General features: G+C 40.1%; 1 protein-coding gene across 1 annotated transcript in view; it reads right to left on the reverse strand.

Annotated features, from left to right (window-relative positions):
- Positions 1–22457, reverse strand: part of LOC134824718 (probable ubiquitin carboxyl-terminal hydrolase FAF-X) — an 85290-nt gene extending 62833 nt beyond the window's left edge. Inside the window, exons 1-12 of the mRNA XM_063836695.1 lie at positions 22269–22457; positions 21985–22087; positions 21529–21700; positions 20928–21132; positions 18376–18488; positions 17928–18129; positions 17673–17772; positions 17344–17467; positions 16933–17067; positions 16494–16631; positions 16123–16347; positions 15762–15910 (exon numbers count right to left, since the gene is read on the reverse strand). Of these exons, the coding sequence (XP_063692765.1) occupies positions 15762–15910; positions 16123–16347; positions 16494–16631; positions 16933–17067; positions 17344–17467; positions 17673–17772; positions 17928–18129; positions 18376–18488; positions 20928–21132; positions 21529–21700; positions 21985–22087; positions 22269–22412 (1810 nt within the window). The 5' untranslated portion in view covers positions 22413–22457. The remainder of the gene's footprint in view (positions 1–15761; positions 15911–16122; positions 16348–16493; positions 16632–16932; positions 17068–17343; positions 17468–17672; positions 17773–17927; positions 18130–18375; positions 18489–20927; positions 21133–21528; positions 21701–21984; positions 22088–22268) is intronic.
- Positions 22458–22794: the final 337 nt, after the last annotated feature.

Raw genomic sequence — 22794 nt, forward strand, 5'->3', positions numbered from 1 at the left:
ATTTTTTTCTGTAAAATTAAAATTTTGAAAATTTGTTTTGATGAAGGAGCAAATTTGATATTCTACGCTTCTGAGTCATTCTTCAAATATCGTATGTTTTGTTGTTATTTTGTTATTTTGCTATTATGTTAATATTTGTTTTGATTTATTATTATTTGTTCTTTTGTTGTATCTTTGCATTAGTATGTAATATAATTTTGGTGTTTAGTAAATTTTGTTTTCGTAGCTATGTTTATTCAGGAAATTACAGAAGGAATTGATTTAATGTAGTTGGAGGAGTCCTAACTCTCCTCACGTCTGAAAATGGCGTTTCCCTTGTATCAAAAATGAATCACATTTTTGCTTCTCATTTGATCCTGACTTATGATTAGATTTATTTTAGAGTTTTAGGCAACTTTCCAATGAGTTGCAATTTCGTCTATTACGGGGCTCTGAAAGGAAATAAAACTTGACATCGTTAAGCCTGCCAGTATAGTTGTGAAGTTTTAAAGTTTAAAATTAAATAACTTAAAATCTTTTAGATGTTAATTTTTTCATTCAATGATGGCATTATGCCCGTCTTCGGACTATTGTCTATTAGTAATGCACAAATCAGTCACCTATACATGAATTTTAGAGCGTCTGTAGGGATATCATGGAAATCAGAGCAGCGATCTTATCTGTGATATGTCACATGATTCTATCAAAATCAGCTGATCCGAAGAAGAAGACGACAGAATACATCGGATGTTACAAACATAACAGCACAACGTTTAGATGGGAGAATACAAGCGTCGTGATTAATGTTAACTTTACAACCGATGTATATCAGGAATGTCAAAGCAAAGCAAGAGTACAAGGTTCGTCGAACATTTACACATATTTTATTTTATTTATAGATTTATTCGCTTTTTCGTTAAATCATGTGTTTTGATTACTCTACACTCTACCGCTGTGTGATTTTCTACAGTAATACCCCGATTTAAAGGTAAAATCCGGGATAAATCGGGGTTTTAATTGTTTACAATATATATGTTGATTGTTGAGCCCTATTTGGGGGAAGGAAATACCCCCCTGGCCCCCCCCCCGGCACCCTTATTCCTTAAGAACTCATTTTTGGATCATCTCTGCCCGATTAATAAGTTTGTAACCTGTTTCAGAACACCATGTAGCTCAGTTTGAGTTCGAAGAACATCAACAACTATCGATCAGGTGCAAACCTGAAACTAAGATCCACATATATGAAGCTCTGCTCTTCGATCTTACTCCCGAATGCTCTGGTAGGTTTATAAACATATTTATATGTTTATAAAGAGTGTTACCGAGTTACGATTTCCTTTGGATTTCATTTTTTTAGTGTGCAGGTCTTCATTATCTTTCTTTAAAATTAGAATTATACTCCAATCTGATTTAATTATGAATTCAGGTAAAGAAATTGAAAACGTTACGAAATCAATTTACAACATGTGTTCCGCTGCGGAACAGTGTCAAATATACGACCTTATAGAAACAAACTACAATGTTGCAGATGGTTGTAATTACGAAAGGCTGAATATTACTTTTGATTGTATGTACCACAGATTAATCAAGTTTGACAGATCTAGATATGGAGGTAGCAATTATGGAGGTAGCGATTATTCTTCTAGTGATGATGAAGGACCCCCACCGACCGTCGGTGAAGTTATAATTGGCATCGTTTGCATGGTTTTGTTTATATATTATTAAGCTAAAATTAAACTATTAAACGTGTGGTGTTCAAGCTAGCACTGCTTGCTCACAAGGCGATTGTAGGATCTGCCCCAGAATACCTCCAAGAAATGTTTCGGTACTCCCATCATGGTCACTCTCTCAATTTGATTGTTCCACACGCTTCTTTTCTAATCGTGTAAAATCGTGTCTTCGTTAGCAGGCCAAAGATCTTTCAGCGTGATAGGTCCCAAAATCTTAAACAACCTTCCTCTGTCTGTTCAAAGCAGTTCTACTAGTAACAGCTTCAAATCGGCCCTCAAGACTTATTTGTTCAGTTTATCAACTCAAGATTTGGAAAAACTTTACTCATGAACTCGAGACTCTAGGTTACTGAGTTATATTATTATATCGTGTATTGCCGGGAAGGCTGTTAATTTAGGATAGAGTTTTTGTGGCACTTATCTCAGTTTGTTCTTTTGTAGTTATTCTCACACAGCTGAGTAAAAGTTTTTCAACTTAAAAGCAGTGTTTATAATTCAATTTATTATTATTATTAATAATTAACAAGCACCATGAGAGTAGATGTAAATGAGTATTTCGATGTGAGTTGAGAGTGCTAGATCTATAATCTCAGTGCTGCTGTCTCGGCCTGTTATCAGTATCCACAGCACTTGGAGCACTTTGTCAGAGAATACTCCTTTCTTATCGTCCTCTGCTCCCGTTCATCACCTTTACAATATCGTGGATCTATTCTCAATGTGTAAATTAAAATTTGCGATATTATGCACTGTCGAAATATTTAAGATTTTAAAAGGATCTAAGAATCCCTGTTTTTATACTAGGGATACTATTATAGCAACTCTCTCATTGCAGAACACAATCCAGAAATATTTAATACCATGACAAATCCAAAGGTCATGTGTTCGTATGGTCAAGTTATGATCAATATTCAGTTTGGAAAGAGAAATTGTAATCAAGGTACGTAATTAAATATTACACAACCATGTTCTCAAGTATTATTTTCTGCAACATACATAGTTATTTTTGATGACACATTATTTGACTATTAAATTTCATTGCATTGATTTAACTGTCAGCTTAATAAATTACATTATTATCTTGAGACTTTAACCCCCAAACCAAACTTTTGCAACATCACATCTCCGGCCCAAAATTGTAATTAAAAGTCCATCTTTTCGGCCAGGTTATCTCTGTTTAGAGGTCTGACATTCTGCGCCAAATAATACAAGCTTGTTCATAATTACCTAACGTCAAGGATTAGAAAGTGAGGGATGACAAAATGAGATTCCAAAATTTATTACTATTTACTGGCTAAAATATTGTACACGAATTCGTTTCGAGTGTGCTATATTATATCAGTCTAAACTCGAACTTTCCCGATCCACATTTCAATTGTAACGAAGGTAATTTAGGAAATATTTAATATTGTTTTGATTATTGTATTTATAATAATAATAATAATAAAATTTGGTAGCTTAAACACAAACTCTAAGCCCAGTGGATAAACCACAAAACTTATGCTCTATTGTGTGAAACAAAGATACTAGATCAAGATAACTATCAAGGAGTGTATGCATAGGACATAAAAAGTTTTGGAACGAAGATGACATGCTTGTGAAGCGAGCTAACAGTCTAAATGCTAATAAGTTCAAAAAGATCATGACATTAGGTTGCATCCTAAACAGTTTAAGCAAATAACATAAAGTTATTATATTGTCAATTAATCGCTCATGCCATAACTTTTCTTAAACAGGTGAGTTTTTAATAATGTTTTGAACAGATCAACATCGGAACAAGTCTTAATTTCAATTGGTAGTTGGTTCCAGATTTTCGGAGCAACAGTCTGAAACGCTCTTGGGTGTGATCTTGTAGATCCGACGGGTAGGTGTAAGGAGGAAGTTCTTCTGCTACTCGAACTAACAAATGTTACTAGATCACACAGATATGCAGGAGCAACACCATTGACTGCTTTGAAAATCAGTAAGCATAACTTAAACTCAATCCTCTCCTTCACCTTGAGCCAATGAAGGGATTTGAGCTTCTCCTCGACTGAGTCTCTCTTCTTTAATCCAAAAACCAGACGGCATGCTCGGTTCTGAATGTTCTGCAGCTGCGTAATTGAGGCTTGACTACAACCATAGTAAAGTGCATTGCAGTAGTCAAGCGATGAGATTACAATTGCTTGAGTCAGTGTTCCCATCTGTTTGGTTGTGAGGAATGTTTTCATCTTAGCAAGGTCTCTTAGTTTCAGAAAACACGATGTTTTAAGTTGCTTGATTTGCTCACCAAAGTTTAGTTGAGAGTCGAGACGAAATCCGAGGTTCTTTGCAACAGGTGACAGCCTGACACACGTCTCAGAGTTAACAAACACACCCCCTATAGACAGCTGCTGGAGAACAAGTGGTATTTATGTAAATAACTGTATTGTATTGTATTGATGTATATTGTGTATTTTGAAAATTTTCCCAAAAAAAACTTTTCCGATCTATGGTTTTTGATAATGTTACAAAAACCACCACCTCTGAATGGTGTAAGAACGAGAGTTCATGCTAGTAAGATCTAGCGCATGTCTTGGATTAAATTGGTGTCGCCATGCGTTATAGCTGTTTGCTGGTGTGTCGTATCTATTTCATATAAAATAAAAAGTCTATTGGAACAGGGGAACTAGGGGATACGCGGACACTGCTGGCAAGTTCACGAATTGTGTTCTTTTCTGAATGCTACCTCCTTATATATTGATGGAGAGCAATTAGCGTGGGCATGTAATGTTGATGAGCAAATTCCATCAGCAACCGGCAATAGTTAACCGCCCGGTCGCGGTGCTCAAAACAGGTGTTGTAATTCTCATTTAGCTACGATCAAGAAAGATGGGGCTTACCCACCACATAAAAAAGAAAGTTTGGATTTAAAAAAATTATACAATACCTTTATGAAGGAGCAAATTTTGAAATATGATTCGTTTAAATCAAATGAATCACATTCTTGCCTCTTATTTGATCATGACTTATGACTATCCAATAGGTTCTGAAAGGAAATAAAACTTGATATTATGAAGACCTATTGGATATCTTAAGGCAGACTAACGTTTTTTCAAGTATAATTGTGAAGTTGTACAGATTAAATGACTTAAAATCTTGTGATTTCTTCATTCGTTGATAGCATTATGCTCGTCTTCAGACTACTGTCTGAAGACTGCACAAATTAGTCACATTTACATAAACTTTAGAACGTCTGTAGGGATATCATGGAAATCAGAGCAGCGATCTTATCTGTGATATGTCACATGATACTATCAGAATCAGCTGATCCGAAAAAGAAGAAGACAGAACACATTGGATGCTACAAGCGTAACAGCACAACTAATCCTGTATCTGGTAAAAACCTGGCACAACTTAGCGAGTTAACTAGGTTTGAATTGTTATTTGTGCTCCCTAGGGTGTCTACTTCAAAAAAAATTTGGGTGGATAATTTTGTATGTGTGTTTAAACCCGTGACCACGCCCTTTTTAAAGCGTGGGAATTTTGTTGCCAAAATTGTTGAAATTTGCATATATTATTGGATTGGGGTTTCTAAATGGCTTTTTATGTTACCATCGGTATAACTAGACCATAATGCAAGTAAATTAGTGTAAATAAAAGTCAAGTGGCACCTTAACCACGCCCTTTTACGCCATTTTTTGCCCAAAATTCTAGAATTTCAAAGTTTTTTACTCTAGCAGCAAAGAAGTGTTAATAGTGCGCATTTTACTGCTGAATCAAGTTAAATATGTTATTGGTAGGTCAAATAACTTAAGTGGGCATGTTGAGCAGCTAGTCTTGGGGGACCACGCCCATATTTTATATGAGGCGCGTATGTGGGAAATTTGTATCTCAGCTTCTGAAGGTCGCAGGGACTTAAACTTGGGCTTAAAATGACTGCAATATGTAAGTTTATATTGACACTATGAAGATGCTGAAGCTCCCCGAGACTAACTTTTGGAGAAAAATGAGAAAAACTGAAAAACAAACTAAAAACACTAGAAGCTAGGTTTAGTCGAGTTAGCACTTCAATGTCTTCAATTTTATTTGAAACGGGGTCCTTCATAAGGTTATTCTGGGCTAGAAACATTCAGGTACCCAACATCTATCAGTAGTTCTATACTAGTGGGCACAAATTCTTAATTGATCTGAGCTCTCAGGCGCAAATATATAATATTTGTATCCATATTATATCAGCTCCCGAACATTGTAGGACTTTGCAAATAACCACAATGGCCAAAGTTATATACAAGCTATGAAGCAGTATGGGGTCTATATTGCCTAGTTTTTGAGATAATGATTTTATAACCTCTTTTTTAGGTATCTTAATCTTGGGTTTAAAAGTCATTATAATTAACAGTACAACAAACGTTCAAAAATACCACATTCATGAAACATTTATTAAGTATCAACGATCACATGTATTGCCCCTACATTTTATACTGTAGTTGCATTCAGATTCACGAGCTCCTTTGAGAATTCTAGTTATCACCAGCATCCTCCAATTCTAGACATTCTAGAAACATCATCCTTCCTCTTGAATTGTAGGATGCTGATAGTAGATAGATTAAAATATAGATGGATGCAACTTGGGTTGCTGGAAAATGATAAAGTTGGTAGAACATAAATGATAAATGGATGGAGTTTGTTTGCATAGCTGGAATAGGAGAGTTCCAGTGGTAGCTTGATCGGATAGAGCAGAAGATGCTGAAAAAGAACTGGAGTTTGAGGGATCTAGTGATATAGCTGGATAGAGTATGAGGTAGCTTGATGTAGCTGGAAAAAGCTAAAATTAGAGGGGAAGGGTAATAGTGGAGGAGGATAGTTAGAGCAGCAGTTAGCTAGTGCTGGAGTTTTCTAAATGAAATTGAGGTCGGTGGAAAGAGCTAGAATCAGTCGGGAAAGTAATATAACTGGGTAGAGCTGGAGGTTGAACTGAAGGTAACAACAACTGGATTTTGCTAGATGAGGTTGTATTGGCATGAAAATGGCCGTATGTATAATGCATATATGATAGCCAACAGGTACTCGAAATAGCTTACCTTAGTTCGTATTAGTTCGTATATTTATGGCGGGTAAAAATAATGACAGGTAATATGACGGATTCTCCGGAAATCTGCCAAATTTAACCCGTCAATTTTTTACCTGCATTTTATTTTTTTCAAAGAAATTTGAAAATCCACCGAATTCGACATGCTATATTCATTTTATATTGCAAAATTCGAACCAATTGTCTGATCGCCTTCCCCCCCCCCCCCCCCCCCCATAAAATCTGGACAGGGGCGAAAAGGGGCCAACTTTTTTGACCATCTGCTAAGGTATCTACACTCTACGTACAGTGTAGTTAGATTATCTGCAGTCAAGGTATTGTAGTACAATATCTCTATTATATTGATATGAATACCTTGCTGGACGTTATTATACCAGACATTGCGTGAACAGACTTTATTTTAACGGACATTAAAATGAACGCTAGGGCGTCCAGCGTCCAATTAATGTCCGTTCAAACAAAGTCAGATAAGGTAGGTACAGGTAGTAAGTATGAATATTAAATAGGTAATAAGTAGCATAGCACGGTATCAATCAGTTTAACAGTACTTGTGCGTTCATTACATTGTAATTTACAAACAAAGCTAAAGTATTCAATTTTTCGAATAAAACCACCTAGTTAGTTAGTTATGGTCGGAATACCTAGAAAGTGAGTTCATGATGCTTGTTTCTATGTAACGATAAAATTATCATGCTATATACCCTGTCAGAACTCTAAAATTAGCGGGTAAAATTATGGCGGAATTTACCGCCAAATTAAACCCGGCATAAATAAACGAAGGTAGATAGAAGTAACTGCCCAGAGGGTTGCTTGATTAGTAAGATGAACTGATGGTGCTGGTAGATTTAAGTAGCCTGAGATTTAAGTAGCCTGAGAGAGCTAAAGGTAGCAATATCTAGAATTGGAGGATGCTGGTGATAACTAGAATTCTCAAAGGAGCTCGTGAATCTGAATGCAACTACAGTATAAAATGTAGGGGCAATACATCAACATGTGATCGTTGATACTTAATAAATTTTACATGAATGCGGTATTTTCGAACGTTTGTTGTACTGTACTGTTATTTATAATGTCTTTTAAACCCAAGATTAAGATACCTAAAAAAGAGGTTATAAAATCATTATCTCAAAACTAGGCAATATAATAGACCCCATACTGCTTCATAGCTTGTATATAACTTTGGCCATTGTGGTTATTTGCAAAGTCCTACAATGTTCGGGAGCTGATATGGATACAAATATTATATATTTGCGCCTGAGAGCTCAGATCAATTAAGAATTTGTGCCCACTAGTATTGAACTACTGATAGATGTTGGGTACCTGAATGTTTCTAGCCCAGAATAACCTTATGAAGGACCCCGTTTCAAATAAAATTGAAGACATTGAAGTGCTAACTCGACTAAACCTAGCTTCTAGTGTTTTTTGTTTGTTTTTCAGTTTTTCTTATTTTTCTCCAAAAGTCAGTCTCGGGGAGCTTCAGCATCTTCATAGTGTCAATATAAACTTACATATTGCGGTCATTTTAAGCCCAAGTTTAAGTCCCTGCGACCTTCAGAAGCTGAGATACAAATTTCCCACATACGCGCCTCATATAAAATATGGGCGTGGTCCCCCAAGACTAGCTGCTCAACATGCCCACTTAAGTTATTTGACCTACCAATAACATATTCAACTTGATTCAGCAGTAAAATGCGCACTATTAACACTTCTTTGCTGCTAGAGTAAAAAACTTTGAAATTCTAGAATTTTGGGCAAAAAATGGCGTAAAAGGGCGTGGTTAAGGTGCCACTTGACTTTTATTTACACTAATTTACTTGCATTATGGTCTAGTTATACCGATGGTAACATAAAAAGCCATTTAGAAACCCCAATCCAATAATATATGCAAATTTCAACAATTTTGGTTAACAAATTCCCACGCTTTAAAAAGGGCGTGGTCACGGGTTTAAACACACATAAAAAATTATCCACCCAAATTTTTTTTGAAGTAGACACCCTAGGGAGCACAAATAACTTCTCAAACCTAGTTAACTCGCTAAGTTGTGCCAGGTTTTGACCAGATACTTAATTAAACGTTTGGATGGGAGGATTCAAGCGTCCTGATTAATGTTAACTTTACAACTGATGTGTATCGGGAATGTCAAAACAAAGCAAGAGTGCAAGGTTCGTCAAACATTTACACTAATTATTTTTATTGTATTTATACAGGGGGGGAGGGGGGAGGGGGGGAGGGGGGGGCAAAAGTAACGTTACATACGTTGCGTTGGTCTTTATAGCTCAGTAACGGATTGCCCGATTGAGGTAATTTTGTTGGTATGACTTACTATCACCACTCATTCTCGAGGAATTTGTTGAGTCCAAGAATATATATATTATATATATATATATCTATATACGCTTTGCGAGGGTCTAGCTGCAGCTGACAGTCCATGTTTCAGAGCCATATAATAAAAGGACTCGACTGTAGCCAGGAACAGTCATACCTTGACGCATACCAGACTTCCATATCATCTTCATCTGGTAGCAAACCGCCCAAGCTTTAGCTGACCCTGAAGAACTCATTTTTGGAGCATCTCTGCCCGATTAATAAATTTTAACCTGTTTCAGAACACCATGTAGCTCAGTTTGAGTTCGACGAACATCAACAACTATCGATCAGGTGCAAACCTGAGACTAAGATCAACATATATGAAGCTCTGCTCTTCGATCTTACTCCCGAATGCTCTGGTAGGTTAATAAACATATTATTATTATAATTATAAACAGTGTTACGGAGTTACGAATTCCTGTACGTTATTTGTGTTTAATAATAATGAGGAGGTCTTCATTATCTTTGACTAAAAGTAGAATTATACGCTCATTATTACTCATTCATTTAACGATCCAGGTAAAGAAATTGAAAACATTACAACGTCAATTTACAACATGTGTTCCGCTGCGGAACAGTGTCAAATATACGACCTTATAGAAGCAGACTACAATGTTGCAGATGGCTGTTATTACGAAAGGCTGAATATTACTTTTGGTTGTATGTACGACAGATTGATCAAGTTAACTAGATTGACCAGAATGTCTGATGATAGCGAATTTCATCTAATTTTAACTATATTTTTTATCATTTTCTTTGGTTTTCTTGGGTTGTTTTGTTGGTTCTGGATATACTGTATATGCTGGAAGTCCTGTAATGAGGGCAGGGAGGACAGGGAGGCCACCAACTCACCAACCACAATCGGTGGTACATACTCACCACCTGCAACCGGTGGCACCTACCCACCAGCCGCAACCAAGGGTCGATTGAATCCTCGGCCACGGCCTCATCGAGGAATATCGATTTCCTCGGCCCCATTACCTGCAACCGGAGGTACCTACTCATCACATGCAACCGGAGGTACCTACTCATCACCTGCAACCGGAGGTACCTTCTCATCACCTGCAACCGGAGGTACCCACTCATCACCTGCAAACGGTAGCACCTATCCACCAGCTGCAACCAAGCCTCGGCCTCGGTGTTATCGAGGAATAGCGATTTCCTCGGCCCCATTACCTGCAACCGGAGGTACCTACTCATCACCTGTAACCGGAGGTACCCACTCATCACCTGCAACCGGAGGTACCCACTCATCACCTGCAACCGGAGGTATCCACTCATCACCTGCAACCGGAGGTACCCACTCATCACCTGCAACCGGAGGTACCCACTTATCACCTGCAACCGGAGGTACTCACTCATCACCTGCAACCAGAGGTACCCACTCATCACCTGCAACCGGAGGTACCTACTCATCACCTGCAACCGGAAGTACCCACTCATCACCTGCAACCGGAGGTACCCACTCATCACCTGCAACCGGAGGTACCCACTCATCACCTGCAACCGGAGGTTCCTACTCACCAGCCGCAACCAGTGGCACTTACCCACCTGCCGCAACCGGTATCACCTACTCACCACCCGCAACCAATGTCACCTACCCACCAGCTGCAACCAGTGGCACCTACCCACCAGCCGCAACTGTTGGAGCTAGGATATCTACCTTATCTGACCACTCTCCGCCAAGTTACAATGATGTCACTTACCTCCAACAGCTCCCACCGCCAAGTTACAATGATGTCACCACAAGTGGTGGAGGAACTACTCTACCAATGACGGCTGGTTTGCAAAAACATCCTCATCAGTAAACAAGATCAACTAGTGTTGACCCAGTTAAATAGATGACTTACCTCACCAAATTGGAGGTGATAAAAAACAGTTACGGAGTACGGACTAACGAGTTACTAAATCAAATACTGTTAACAAAATAATATGTTAATATGTTTTATTATTATTAAGCTAATATTAATATTAAGTTATTATTAATAATTAACAAGCACCATGAGAGTAGATGTAGTTGAGTATTTTGATGTGAGTTGAGAGTGCTAGATCTATAATCTCAGTGCTGCTGTCTCGGCCTGTTATCAGTATCCACAGCACTTGGAGCACTTTGTCAGAGATTACTCCTTCCTTGTCGTCCTCTGCCAGTCTGACATTTCTTTCACAAAATTTGTACACAAACTCGACGTGTTGCATCCGAAAGTGGAAATTGAAATAATATTTATTGGAAACAGTACAAATAGTAGATAAAATGAAGGCTCCCGTTCATCACCTTTACAGCTTTACAATATCGTGGATCTATTCTCATTGTGTAAATTAAAATTTGCGATATTATGCACTGTCAAAATAAAGATTTTAAAAGGATAAGAATCCCCGTCTTTATAGCAACTCTCTCATTGCAGAACACAAGTCAGAAATATTTAATACCATCACAAATCCAAAGGTCATGGTTGAGTTATGATAATTATTCAGTTTGGAAAGAGAAATTGTAATCAAGGTACGTAACTAAATATTACACAACCATGTTCTCAAGTATTATTCTCTGCAACATACATAGTCATTTTTGATGACACATTATTTGACTATTAAATTTCATTGCATTGATTTAACTGTCTGCTAAATACATTACATTATTATCTTGAGACTTTAACCCCCATACCAAACCTTTGCAACATCACATCTCCGGCCCCAAATTATAATTAAAAGTCCATCTTTTCCGCCAAGCTTATCTTTGTTTAGAGGTCTGACACTCTGCACCAAATAATACAAGCTTGTTCATAATTACCTATCATCAAGGATTAGAAATTAAGAGATGACAAAATGAGATTCCAAAATTTACCCAAAATTTATTACTATTTACTGGCTAAAATATTGGTACGCAAATTCGTTTCGAGTGTGCTATATTATATCAGTCTAAACTCGATCTTTCCCGATCCACATTTCAATTGTTACGAAGGTAATTTAGGAAATATTTAATATTGTTTTGATTATTGTATTTATGTAAATAACTGTATTGTATTGTATTGGTGTATTTTGTGAATTTGGAAATTTTCCCAAAAAATTTTTCCCGATCTATGGCTTTTTAGAATGTTAAAAAAACCACCACCTCATGGTGTAAGAACGAGAGTTCATGCTAATAAGATCTAGCGCATGTCTTGGATTACATTGGTGTCGCCATGCGTTATAGCTGTTTGCTGGTGTGTCGTATCTATTTCATATAAAATAAAAAGTCTATTGGAACAACGGCATGAAGGGAGAGCAATTAGCGTGGGCATGTAATGCTGATGAGCAAATTCCATCAGCAACCGGCAATAGTTAATTAACCGCCCGGTCGCGGTGCTCAAAACAGGTGTTGTAATTCTCATTTAGCTACGATCAAGAAAGATGGGGCTTACCCAGGCCCGCCACATAAAAAAGAAAGTTGGGATTTTAAAAAATTATACAATAACTTTAAAAAGGAGCAAATTTTGAAATATGATTCGTTATCAAATGAATCACATTCTTGCCTCTTTAAATTTGATCATGACTTATGACTATCCAATAGTCATAGATATTGTGAAGACCTATTGGATATCTTAAGGCAGACTAACGTTTTTCCAGTATAATTGTGAAGTTTTACAGATTAAATGACTTAAAATCTTGTACTAGATGTTATTTCTTCATTCGTTGATTGCATTACGCTCGTCTTCACACTATTGTCTATTAATAATGCACAAATTAGTCACATTTACATAAACTTTAGAACGTCTGTACAGGGATATCATGGAAATCAGAGCAGCGATCTTATCTGTGATATGTCACATGATACTATCAGAATCAGCTGATCCGAAAAAGAAGACGACAGAACACATTGGATGCTACAAACGTAACAGCACAACGTTTGGATGGGAGGATTCAAGCGTCCTGATTAATGTTAACTTTACAACTGATGTGTATCGGGAATGTCAAAACAAAGCAAGAGTGCTAGGTTCGTCAAACATTTACACTTATTTTTATTGTATTTTTACAGGGGGGAGGGGGCAAAAGTAACGTTACATACGTTGCGTTGTTCTTTATAGCTCAGTAACGGATTGCCCGATTGAGGTAATTTTGTTGGTATGACTTACTATCACCACTCATTCTCGAGGAATATGTTGAGTCCAAGAATTTAAGAATATTCATGTTCATTTTTTTTTCGAATGAAGGTTTATTATCACATTCATTAGATAGTTCCGATGATAAGATCGAGCCAAATTTTATAGAATTGTGTTTGGCCATTCAAATTACGTTTGTCCTGAAACAATGAGAGTTGTAGCTTCTCAGATGACCGAGATACGAAGCATGACGAGTTTATTCATTACGCGTGATCAGATGATTCATGATTGGCTTACCTGATCACGTGATTAAGTGAACCCGTTAAATTGTTAAGGCTGCCTATAGCCCAATTAAGGTGTCGTGTCACATAATCACCCAATCAATTTTGTTAACGAGATACACAAAATTCGGCTATGAACAATATTTCCCTATGGGACTAATAGCAGCTGATAAAGTGATAAGTATCACCCCCTGGGATCCGACTTACTCGACTTCGGCTTCAATGTCCAAGCAGATTTATGAGCTTGTTTATCTCCTTGCTGTCGTCAAGCCCTGTGTCCCTCCACAAGATGTCTACATAGGTGAAGTGTGGTCTTATCCTACGACGATATCTGTGAAGAGGAGGTTCCCATAGATAAACCTGATGGGTCAGGTGCTCGTCATGTCCGGCGAGATGACCAGCTAGCCTCATTCTCCGCTCAGCTATCTTATCAGTTGCTCTAATGAGGTGTCCATACACTTTAGCGCTAGTCTGCCGCTCTGACCAGTCTATGTTAATTGCCATTCTCGTATAACATCTGTATATTATAATGTAATATATATAATATACGCTTTGCGAGGGTCTGGCTGCAGCTGACAGTCCATGTTTCAGAGCCATATAGAAGGATTCGACTGTAGCCAGGAACAGTCGTACCTTGGACGCATACCAGACTTCCATATCATCTTCATCTGGTAGCAAACCGCCCAAGCCTTAGCTGACCCTTAAGAACTCATTTTTGGAGCATCTCTGCCCGATTAATGAATTTTTAACCTGTTTCAGAACACCATGTAGCTCAGTTTGAGTTCGACGAAAAGCAACAATTATCGATCAGGTGCAGACCTAAAACCAAGATCCACATATATGAAGCTCTGCTCTTCGATCGTACTCCCGGATGCTCTGGTAGGTTAATAAACATATTTATATGTTTACAAAGATTGTTACCGAGTTACGATTTCCTTTGGATTTCATTTTTTTAGTGTGCAGGTCTTCATTATCTTTCTTTAAAATTAGAATTATACTCCAATCTGATTTAATTATGAATTCAGGTAAAGAAATTGAAAACGTTACGAAATCAATTTACAACATGTGTTCCGCTGCGGAACAGTGTCAAATATACGACCTTATAGAAACAAACTACAATGTTGCAGATGGTTGTAATTACGAAAGGCTGAATATTACTTTTGATTGTATGAACGACAGATTGATCAAGTTAACTAGATCGACCAGAAACACTGATGATAAGAATTCTTCCGTTGGATTAGTGATATTTTTACTGTGTACTCTTTTTTTGTTGCCAACATGTTGTGCATGCTGTGCCAATTGGTGCAAGGAGGATGAGCTGGACGACCACCATGTGTGTTCACTGATTGCTTATTTTTTGGGTGCAATATGTTGTTGGCCATGCATATTACTTTATTGTGTATATTATTGTTTTCTTGATTGTTGCAATATGGAGGATGAGGAGGCCACCAACTCAACAGCTGCAACCAGTGGCACCTACCCACCAGCCGCAACCAGTGGCACCTACCCACCAGCCGCAACCGGTGACACCTACCCACCACCCGCAATCAGTGGCACCAACCCAACAGCCGCAATCAGTGGCACCTACCCACCAGCCGCAACCAGTAGCACCTACCCACCTGCCACAACCAGTGGCACCTACCCACCAGCCGCAATCAGTGGCACCTACCCACCAGCCGCAACCAGTGGCACCTACCCACCAGCCGCAATCAGTGGCACCTACCCACCAGCCGCAATCAGTGGCACCTACCCACCAGCCGCAACTAGTGGCACCTACCCACCACCCGCAACCAGTGGCACTTACCCAGCCGCCGCAACCGGTGGCACCTTCCCACCTGCCACAACTAGTGGCACCTACCCACCACCCGCAACCGGTGGCACTTGCTCACCAGCCGCAACTGGTGGCACCTACCCACCACACGGAACCGTTGGAGCTAGGATATCTACCTTATCTGACCACTCTCCGCCAAGTTACAATGATGTCATTGACCTCCAACAGCTCCCACCGCCAAGTTACAATGATGTCACCACAAGTGGTGGAGGAACTACTCTACCAATGGCGGCTGGACGTTTGCAAAAACATCCTCATCAGTAAACAAGATCAACTAGTGTTGACCCAGTTAAATAGATGACTTACCTCACCAAAATTGGAGGTGATAAAAAACAGTTACGGAGTACGGACTAACGAACTAAATCAAATACTGTTAACAAAATAATAAGTTAATGTTTTATTATTATTAAGCTAATATTAATATTAAGTTATTATTAATAATTAACAAGCACCATGAGAGTAGATGTAGTTGAGTATTTTGATGTGAGTTGAGAGTGCTAGATCTATAATCTCGGTGCTGCTGTCTCGGCCTGTTATCAGTATCCACAGCACTTGGAGCACTTTGTCAGAGATTACTCCTTCCTTATCGTCCTCTGCCAGTCTGACATTTGTTTAATTAGCTTATTGTCTAATTGGAGGATTCGTTAATTGGTTATTATACATATCTTCAAGAATCAGTCTATAATGACGGTTTTTTTTCTAACCAGTTAACTAAACAGAATCTTCCAACAACCAATTTGACAAACATTTAATTCTAAAATATTGATAAAATCATCATCTTCACACACAAAAATAACAAATATTAATTCTAACCTTCCCATAAGTTCTAGAAGTTTCTCCTTAGTCTTATGATTGGCAGTCTCCCAACTCCTCTGGAATCTGATAAAGATAGCATCCAGAGAGTCGGGGTTCAGCACCCAGGCTAACTTAGCCAGAAGATCGTGAATATTCTTTACGATTGCCTCGTGTTTGTCGATCTGAGCATCCCATATGAGGTCTATGTCTGCTGTTGTCAACTTGTCCTCGTGTATTAAAAACCTAGGTTTATAAAAATATGTTAATTATTAATAATTGAAAACTGGCAGATAATTGATCTTAATTTTTAGATTTTAATTAATCACAATTTTAACAGAATTATCGAATATTTTGAATATTTCCAAGAAATTAATTTTGGAAACACTAACTTGAGGGTTTTGTCAAGTTTCTCAACGTATTGTGGCAGGTGGAGGTAGTCGGTGAACACAACGTTAAGAATCTTCTGATCTTTTAGCCAACATCCCAGGTCCTCGGAGGTAATACTGTCCGAGTCTTGGTTCTGTCTCCTTTAGGAGGGTTACTTATTAGCTACTAATTGAAATGTTCACTGATTAGCTGCTAATTAAAACGTTTTAATGTGTTTGAGTATCAACTATCATGGATTAATGAGTCTCACAGAATCAAGTACGGATAGTGAAGAATGGGAAATGACGACAAGTCGTGAAATTGCGAAAATTTACGTGACGTCATCACAATTCTCACGTGACGTCATCACAATTCTCACTCGACGTCATCACAATTCTCACGTGATGTCATCACAATTCTCACGCGACGTAATCAATTAATTGTGAAACGTGAAGCACAAACCGGTTAAAAAGGAAAGGAGTAATGATCCTGTTTAGTTCATTTAGCGCATTCATTTTCCCGTTGAAGCTGCTCGTTTTGATGAGTTTCAGTAAAAGATCCAAATGAAGAATTTCCACACCTTGGACCAACTTCTTCCTGCAGCAAAAATTAATGATATTTGAGAAATAATATTAGATACTGTATAAGTTAAATCAAATAATATTTGACTGTGAAATATTTCCATCATTTACATTAATCAAGTTATATGGGGGAGGGGCCCCCTGTATAGTTCTTGTATAAAGGCTACAAAACGAAAAAAATTGTAACACCAGTTATCCAACGAGGTCATCATTTCATCGAAACATCACGTGACGTCATCACAACATCACGTGACGTCATCACAACATCACGTGACGTCATCACAAAGCTTACTTGTCCTGGGGTGCCCGATGGAGTATCATCTTCAGTGTCTGTATCAGGCCGGAGAGAGTATCATTTCTTGTCTCCACTTTTGTCTCTTTCTTTAGCTGCTCGTCCGACAGGTTGGAAACGTAATCTGAAGAATTGTATTGATTTACAATGGCAAAAGGGTTGTCAAAATTCCCGAAATCCCCTAAACATTTTAAAACAAATTAAATAATATACAGATAGTTTAAGAAGGAATATACAGATGGTTTAAGAAGGAATATGGCGGTACTAACTTGTAACAATAAGGGTACAGGGTACTAGATACGTTTAAGAAGGAATATGGCGGTACTAACTTGTAACAATAAGGGTACAGGGTACTAGATACGTTTGCACGCAGGATGAGGTTAGCAGGTCAATACACAGACCAAACGGCTTGAGATATGCTGATACTAGCTGAAAGTATAGTTGTTTTTACCTAATAATTATGCAAACTTAACTAACTGGTCATTTTAATTTTAATTTATTCAATTGGTAGTATAACTAGTGAGTAGTGACTACTGGAGTTTGATTTAAATTTTATGTAAATTTTTTAAATAACCAGATCTTACCTCTAAGGATGGATTAGCAAAAGCTTTGAACTGATCTAGAACATTCTGAAACCCTTCATCACTCCCGAAGTTGTTGATCAGGTCCACCAGCCATCCCTTCGGGACCCGGAAGTCAGTGGGACGAGCGAAGATGTCAGCTCCGGGAATTTGGGACGAGGGTGGGACAGTTTTGCTGGGTTGGGAGGCGTTGTAGTGGTGAAACCTGTCATGGTGACGTCATTAAAATCAGGTAATTAATGGGTACGTGATATTCGGCCTAACACCAATCGTAGTGGTAGAACTTTATACATACAGCAACTATAATGGGATCATTTACGTCCTAAATATTTTCTTGGATATTATATAATATAAAATATCTTGATTAAATATCATAAAATAACTGATCGGATGGGAATCCACTACTTTTATCAACAAAGAATGGCATTGATAATCTCAAATAACGACTAACTTGGATGTAGGGTTAAAAACGATGGCCATCAGTCTCAGAAGGGCTATATTTTCACTCCTCATCTTCACTGCCATTAGTTTTACCAACAGTACTGAGTTATCAAATATGTAGCCCTGGATAGAGATTTTGTTACTACTACTTAGATGTATAGATGTTTAATTTCAATCTGAGGAGGTAAAATTCTCAGAATTTTTGTGCATTTTACATGAATAAATGATGAGCAGTAGGCCCAATCAAGAAAATAGAGTGCAGGAGAGTCCACAGAAGTGCATTACCCTCTCAAACACACACCACCCCCCATCCCCCACCCCCAACAGATAGCTCTCAGCAACCTCACCTGAATTTCAGGAGTCCAGCTCCCCCCCCCCACAGATAGCACTCAGCAACCTCACCTGAATTTCAGGAGTCCAGCTCCCCCCACCCCCCCCCCCAAATAGATAGCTCTCAGCAACCTTACCTGAATTTCAGGAGTCCAGCTCCCCCCACCCCCCCCCACCCCCCAACAGATAGCTCTCAGCAACCTTACCTGAATTTCAGGAGTCCAGCTCCCCCCACCCCCCCCCCCACCCCCAACAGATAGCACTCAGCAACTTCACCCGAATTTCAGGAGTCCAGCTCCCCCACCCCCCCCCCCAACAGATAGCTCTCAGCAACCTCACCTGAATTTCAGGAGTCCAGCTCCCCCACCCCCAACAGATAGCTCTCAGCAACCTCACCTGAATTTCAGGAGTCCAGCTCCCCCACCCCCCAACAGATAGCTCTCAGCAACCTCACCTGAATTTCAGGAGTCCAGCTCCCCCCACCCCCCAATAGATAGCTCTCAGCAACCTCACCTGAATTTCAGGAGTCCGGCTCCCCCCCACCCCCCAACAGATAGCTCTCAGCAACCTCACCTGAATTTCAGGAGTCCAGCTCCCCCCACCCCCCAACAGATAGCTCTCAGCAACCTCACCTGAATTTCAGGAGTCCGGCTCCCCCCACCCCCCAACAGATAGCTCTCAGCAACCTCACCTGAATTTCAGGAGTCCAGCTCCCCCCACCCCCCAATCTCCCAATAGATAGCTCTCAGCAACCTCACCTGAATTTCAGGAGTCCAGCCCCCCCCCCCCCACAGATAGCACTCAGCAACCTCACCTGAATTTCAGGAGTCCAGCCCCCCCCCCCCCCCCCCCACAGATAGCTCTCAGCAACCTCACCTGAATTTCAGGAGTCCAGCTCCCCCCCCCCCCACAGATAGCACTCAGCAACCTCACCTGAATTTCAGGAGTCCAGCCCCCCCCCCCCACAGATAGCTCTCAGCAACCTCACCTGAATTTCAGGAGTCCAGCTCCCCCCCCACAGATAGCTCTCAGCAACCTCACCTGAATTTCAGGAGTCCAGCTCCCCCCCCCCCCCCCACAGATAGCTCTCAGCAACCTCACCTGAATTTCAGGAGTCCAGCCCCCCCCCCCACAGATAGCACTCAGCAACCTCACCTGAATTTCAGGAGTCCAGCTCCCCCCCCCCACAGATAGCACTCAGCAACCTCACCTGAATTTCAGGAGTCCAGCTCCCCCCCCCCCTAATAGATAGCTCTCAGCAACCTTACCTGAATTTCAGGAGTCCAGCTCCCCCCCCCCCCCCAAATAGATAGCTCTCAGCAACCTCACCTGAATTTCAGGAGTCCAGCTCCCCCCACCCCCCAACAGATAGCTCACAGCAACCTCACCTGAATTTCAGGAGTCCAGCTCCCCCACCCCCAACAGATAGCTCACAGCAACCTCACCTGAATTTCAGGAGTCCAGCTCCCCCCCCCCCCCAATAGATAGCTCTCAGCAACCTCACCTGAATTTTAGGAGTCCAGCTCCCCCCACCCCCCCCCCCCCCCCCCCCCCCCAACAGATAGCTCTCAGCAACCTCACCTGAATTTCAGGAGTCCAGCTCCCCCACCCCCAACAGATAGCTCTCAGCAACCTCACCTGAATTTCAGGAGTCCAGCTCCCCCCCCCCACCAATAGATAGCTCTCAGCAACCTCACCTGAATTTCAGGAGTCCAGCTCCCCCACCCCCAACAGATAGCTCTCAGCAACCTCACCTGAATTTCAGGAGTCCAGCTCCCCCCCCCCCCCCCCAACAGATAGCTCTCAGCAACCTCACCTGAATTTCAGGAGTCCAGCTCCCCCACCCCCAACAGATAGCTCTCAGCAACCTCACCTGAATTTCAGGAGTCCAGCTCCCCCCCCCCCCCCCCACCAATAGATAGCTCTCAGCAACCTCACCTGAATTTTAGGAGTCCAGCTCCCCCCACCCCCCAATAGATAGCTCTCAGCAACCTCACCTGAATTTCAGGAGTCCAGCTCCCCCCACCCCCCAATAGATAGCTCTCAGCAACCTCACCTGAATTTTAGGAGTCCAGCTCCCCCCACCCCCCAATAGATAGCTCTCAGCAACCTCACCTGAATTTTAGGAGTCCAGCTCCCCCCACCCCCCAATAGATAGCTCTCAGCAACCTCACCTGAATTTTAGGAGTCCAGCTCCCCCCCCCACCAATAGATAGCTCTCAGCAACCTCACCTGAATTTCAGGAGTCCAGCTGTTTACAGCACTGTCAGTGAGAACCTTAAGAAAGGAGTTAGATAGAGTTTCCTGGTAGAACTTTTGGCAGGCCTCGTTCTCGTCGTCTTGCTCCGATCTGGCCAGTTCAAGACAAGCTTTGAGAAGCCGCTCTAGCTCCTGTCCTGGTTCTACCGGTACTTTCCAGCCTGGACTGTTCACCATCCTGAGTTGTGGAGAGGGGTTAAAATGCAAAGTCAGCTTTATAATAATTAACATTATTATTAATTATCATTCTGGTGGATTCTAGACCTAGTATTAATTTCTATCAATTTGATGTACATTTAGTTCTACAGTAGAATACTTGCCTGTTGATATATATAATATAAGTCAAACCTGCCACAGCTAGAGAGCCATGAAGGGGCAGCAAGCAAGGCCCGGACCAAAACATACTGAGCCGACTGGGGTCTGGGTATAAAAAATATCAATTTATTGGGCAGTATGTTTTGGTCCGGGCAGTATTGGGCAGTATGTTTTGGTCCGGGCCTTGCTTGCTGGCCCTGCCATGGCTCTCTAGCTTGGGCATTTTTTCCTTATAAGGAAAAAATAGTTAACAACTCGCCTGTCGATAGTAGCTAGGTCAGCGTAAGGGAACTCATCAGAAGCTCCACTAACAGAGATACCAGAGTCAGTGGCGGGTACTGAAGAGGTGGTGTCAAACCCTGAGGTGGTGTCAAACCCTGAGGTGGTGTCAAACCCTGCTTGTGCTTCCGGGTCCACTTCCAGGTCTGGTCCTGAGAGTTTGAGGATCATGTATTACTGTAGGTAATTAAAATGAGTGGAATTATGTGAATACCTACTGAGATAAGTGTTCCTTTAAACTGGTCACCAGTGGTCTTCAGTGGTCATTGAGTCTCAAGAGATTACTTTTGTGGTACCTAAAACAATCTCAAAAGAACAACAATTATTTCTACATGACATCATTATAATACAATATAATACTTATCTGTCTTATTGAGATAATATGACAATCTAGAATCGCACACCATACAAATTGTGTGTGATCCACAAAACTGACCATAAAGAACGTTGTTGAGTTGGAAGACATCGTGAGCAGCGTTACGTCTGGAGGGTCTTGCGGAGTAATTCTCAGGAAATACTGAATCTTCCTCGTAAAACTCCTGCTCAGGATAAAGGTATATAACACAATTTATCAATGAACTAATAAACCTGTAAAATAAAATTAATAATAATGAAATAATAAACCTGTAAATTAACAAATCAATGAAATAATAAACCTGTAAATTAACAAATAAATGGACTAATAAACCTGTAAATTAACAAATAAATGAACTAATAAACCTGTTCGATAAGATCTGGTGAGTTGGAAGGGACAGGAATGTTCCTGCATTTCACAGCTGACTCAGCAGTTGTATCTGATATTATCAGTTCGTCTAGGGATATGGAGTCGATGTCGGGGACGTCGGTCGTCTCTTGACCTAACATGGCATGATATGGCGCAGGGATGAGGCGACACGTGCGTTACATCCTAGTGCAAAGGGTGTTTATTTGCGCGTGCAATTTTATCAAATGTATTTGTTGTGCACAATCATTAGCAGGTGCCAGTTTTACGGGTTTGTGTTTACAAGGAGACTTACTGTGACTAGGTTTTATGGAATTTTGGGATATAATTCTATACATTTACTGTAGTACTTACTGTAAACATCATTATTATTAAAAAACTTTAATTAGTAAACATCACCATATTATTTGGTAACTTTTTAAAACATTTTGATTTAGACTAAAACAATTCTGAAAAGTATTTACCCAAATTGGTACCGTCCTATGCAAGGAGAATTAAAATCAGACAGAAACTTTCAAATTGACT

This window comes from Bolinopsis microptera, chromosome 13 (genome assembly GCF_026151205.1).
Source record: "Bolinopsis microptera isolate Bmic1 chromosome 13, MBARI_Bmic_1.0, whole genome shotgun sequence".
Classification (NCBI taxonomy): domain Eukaryota; kingdom Metazoa; phylum Ctenophora; class Tentaculata; order Lobata; family Bolinopsidae; genus Bolinopsis; species Bolinopsis microptera.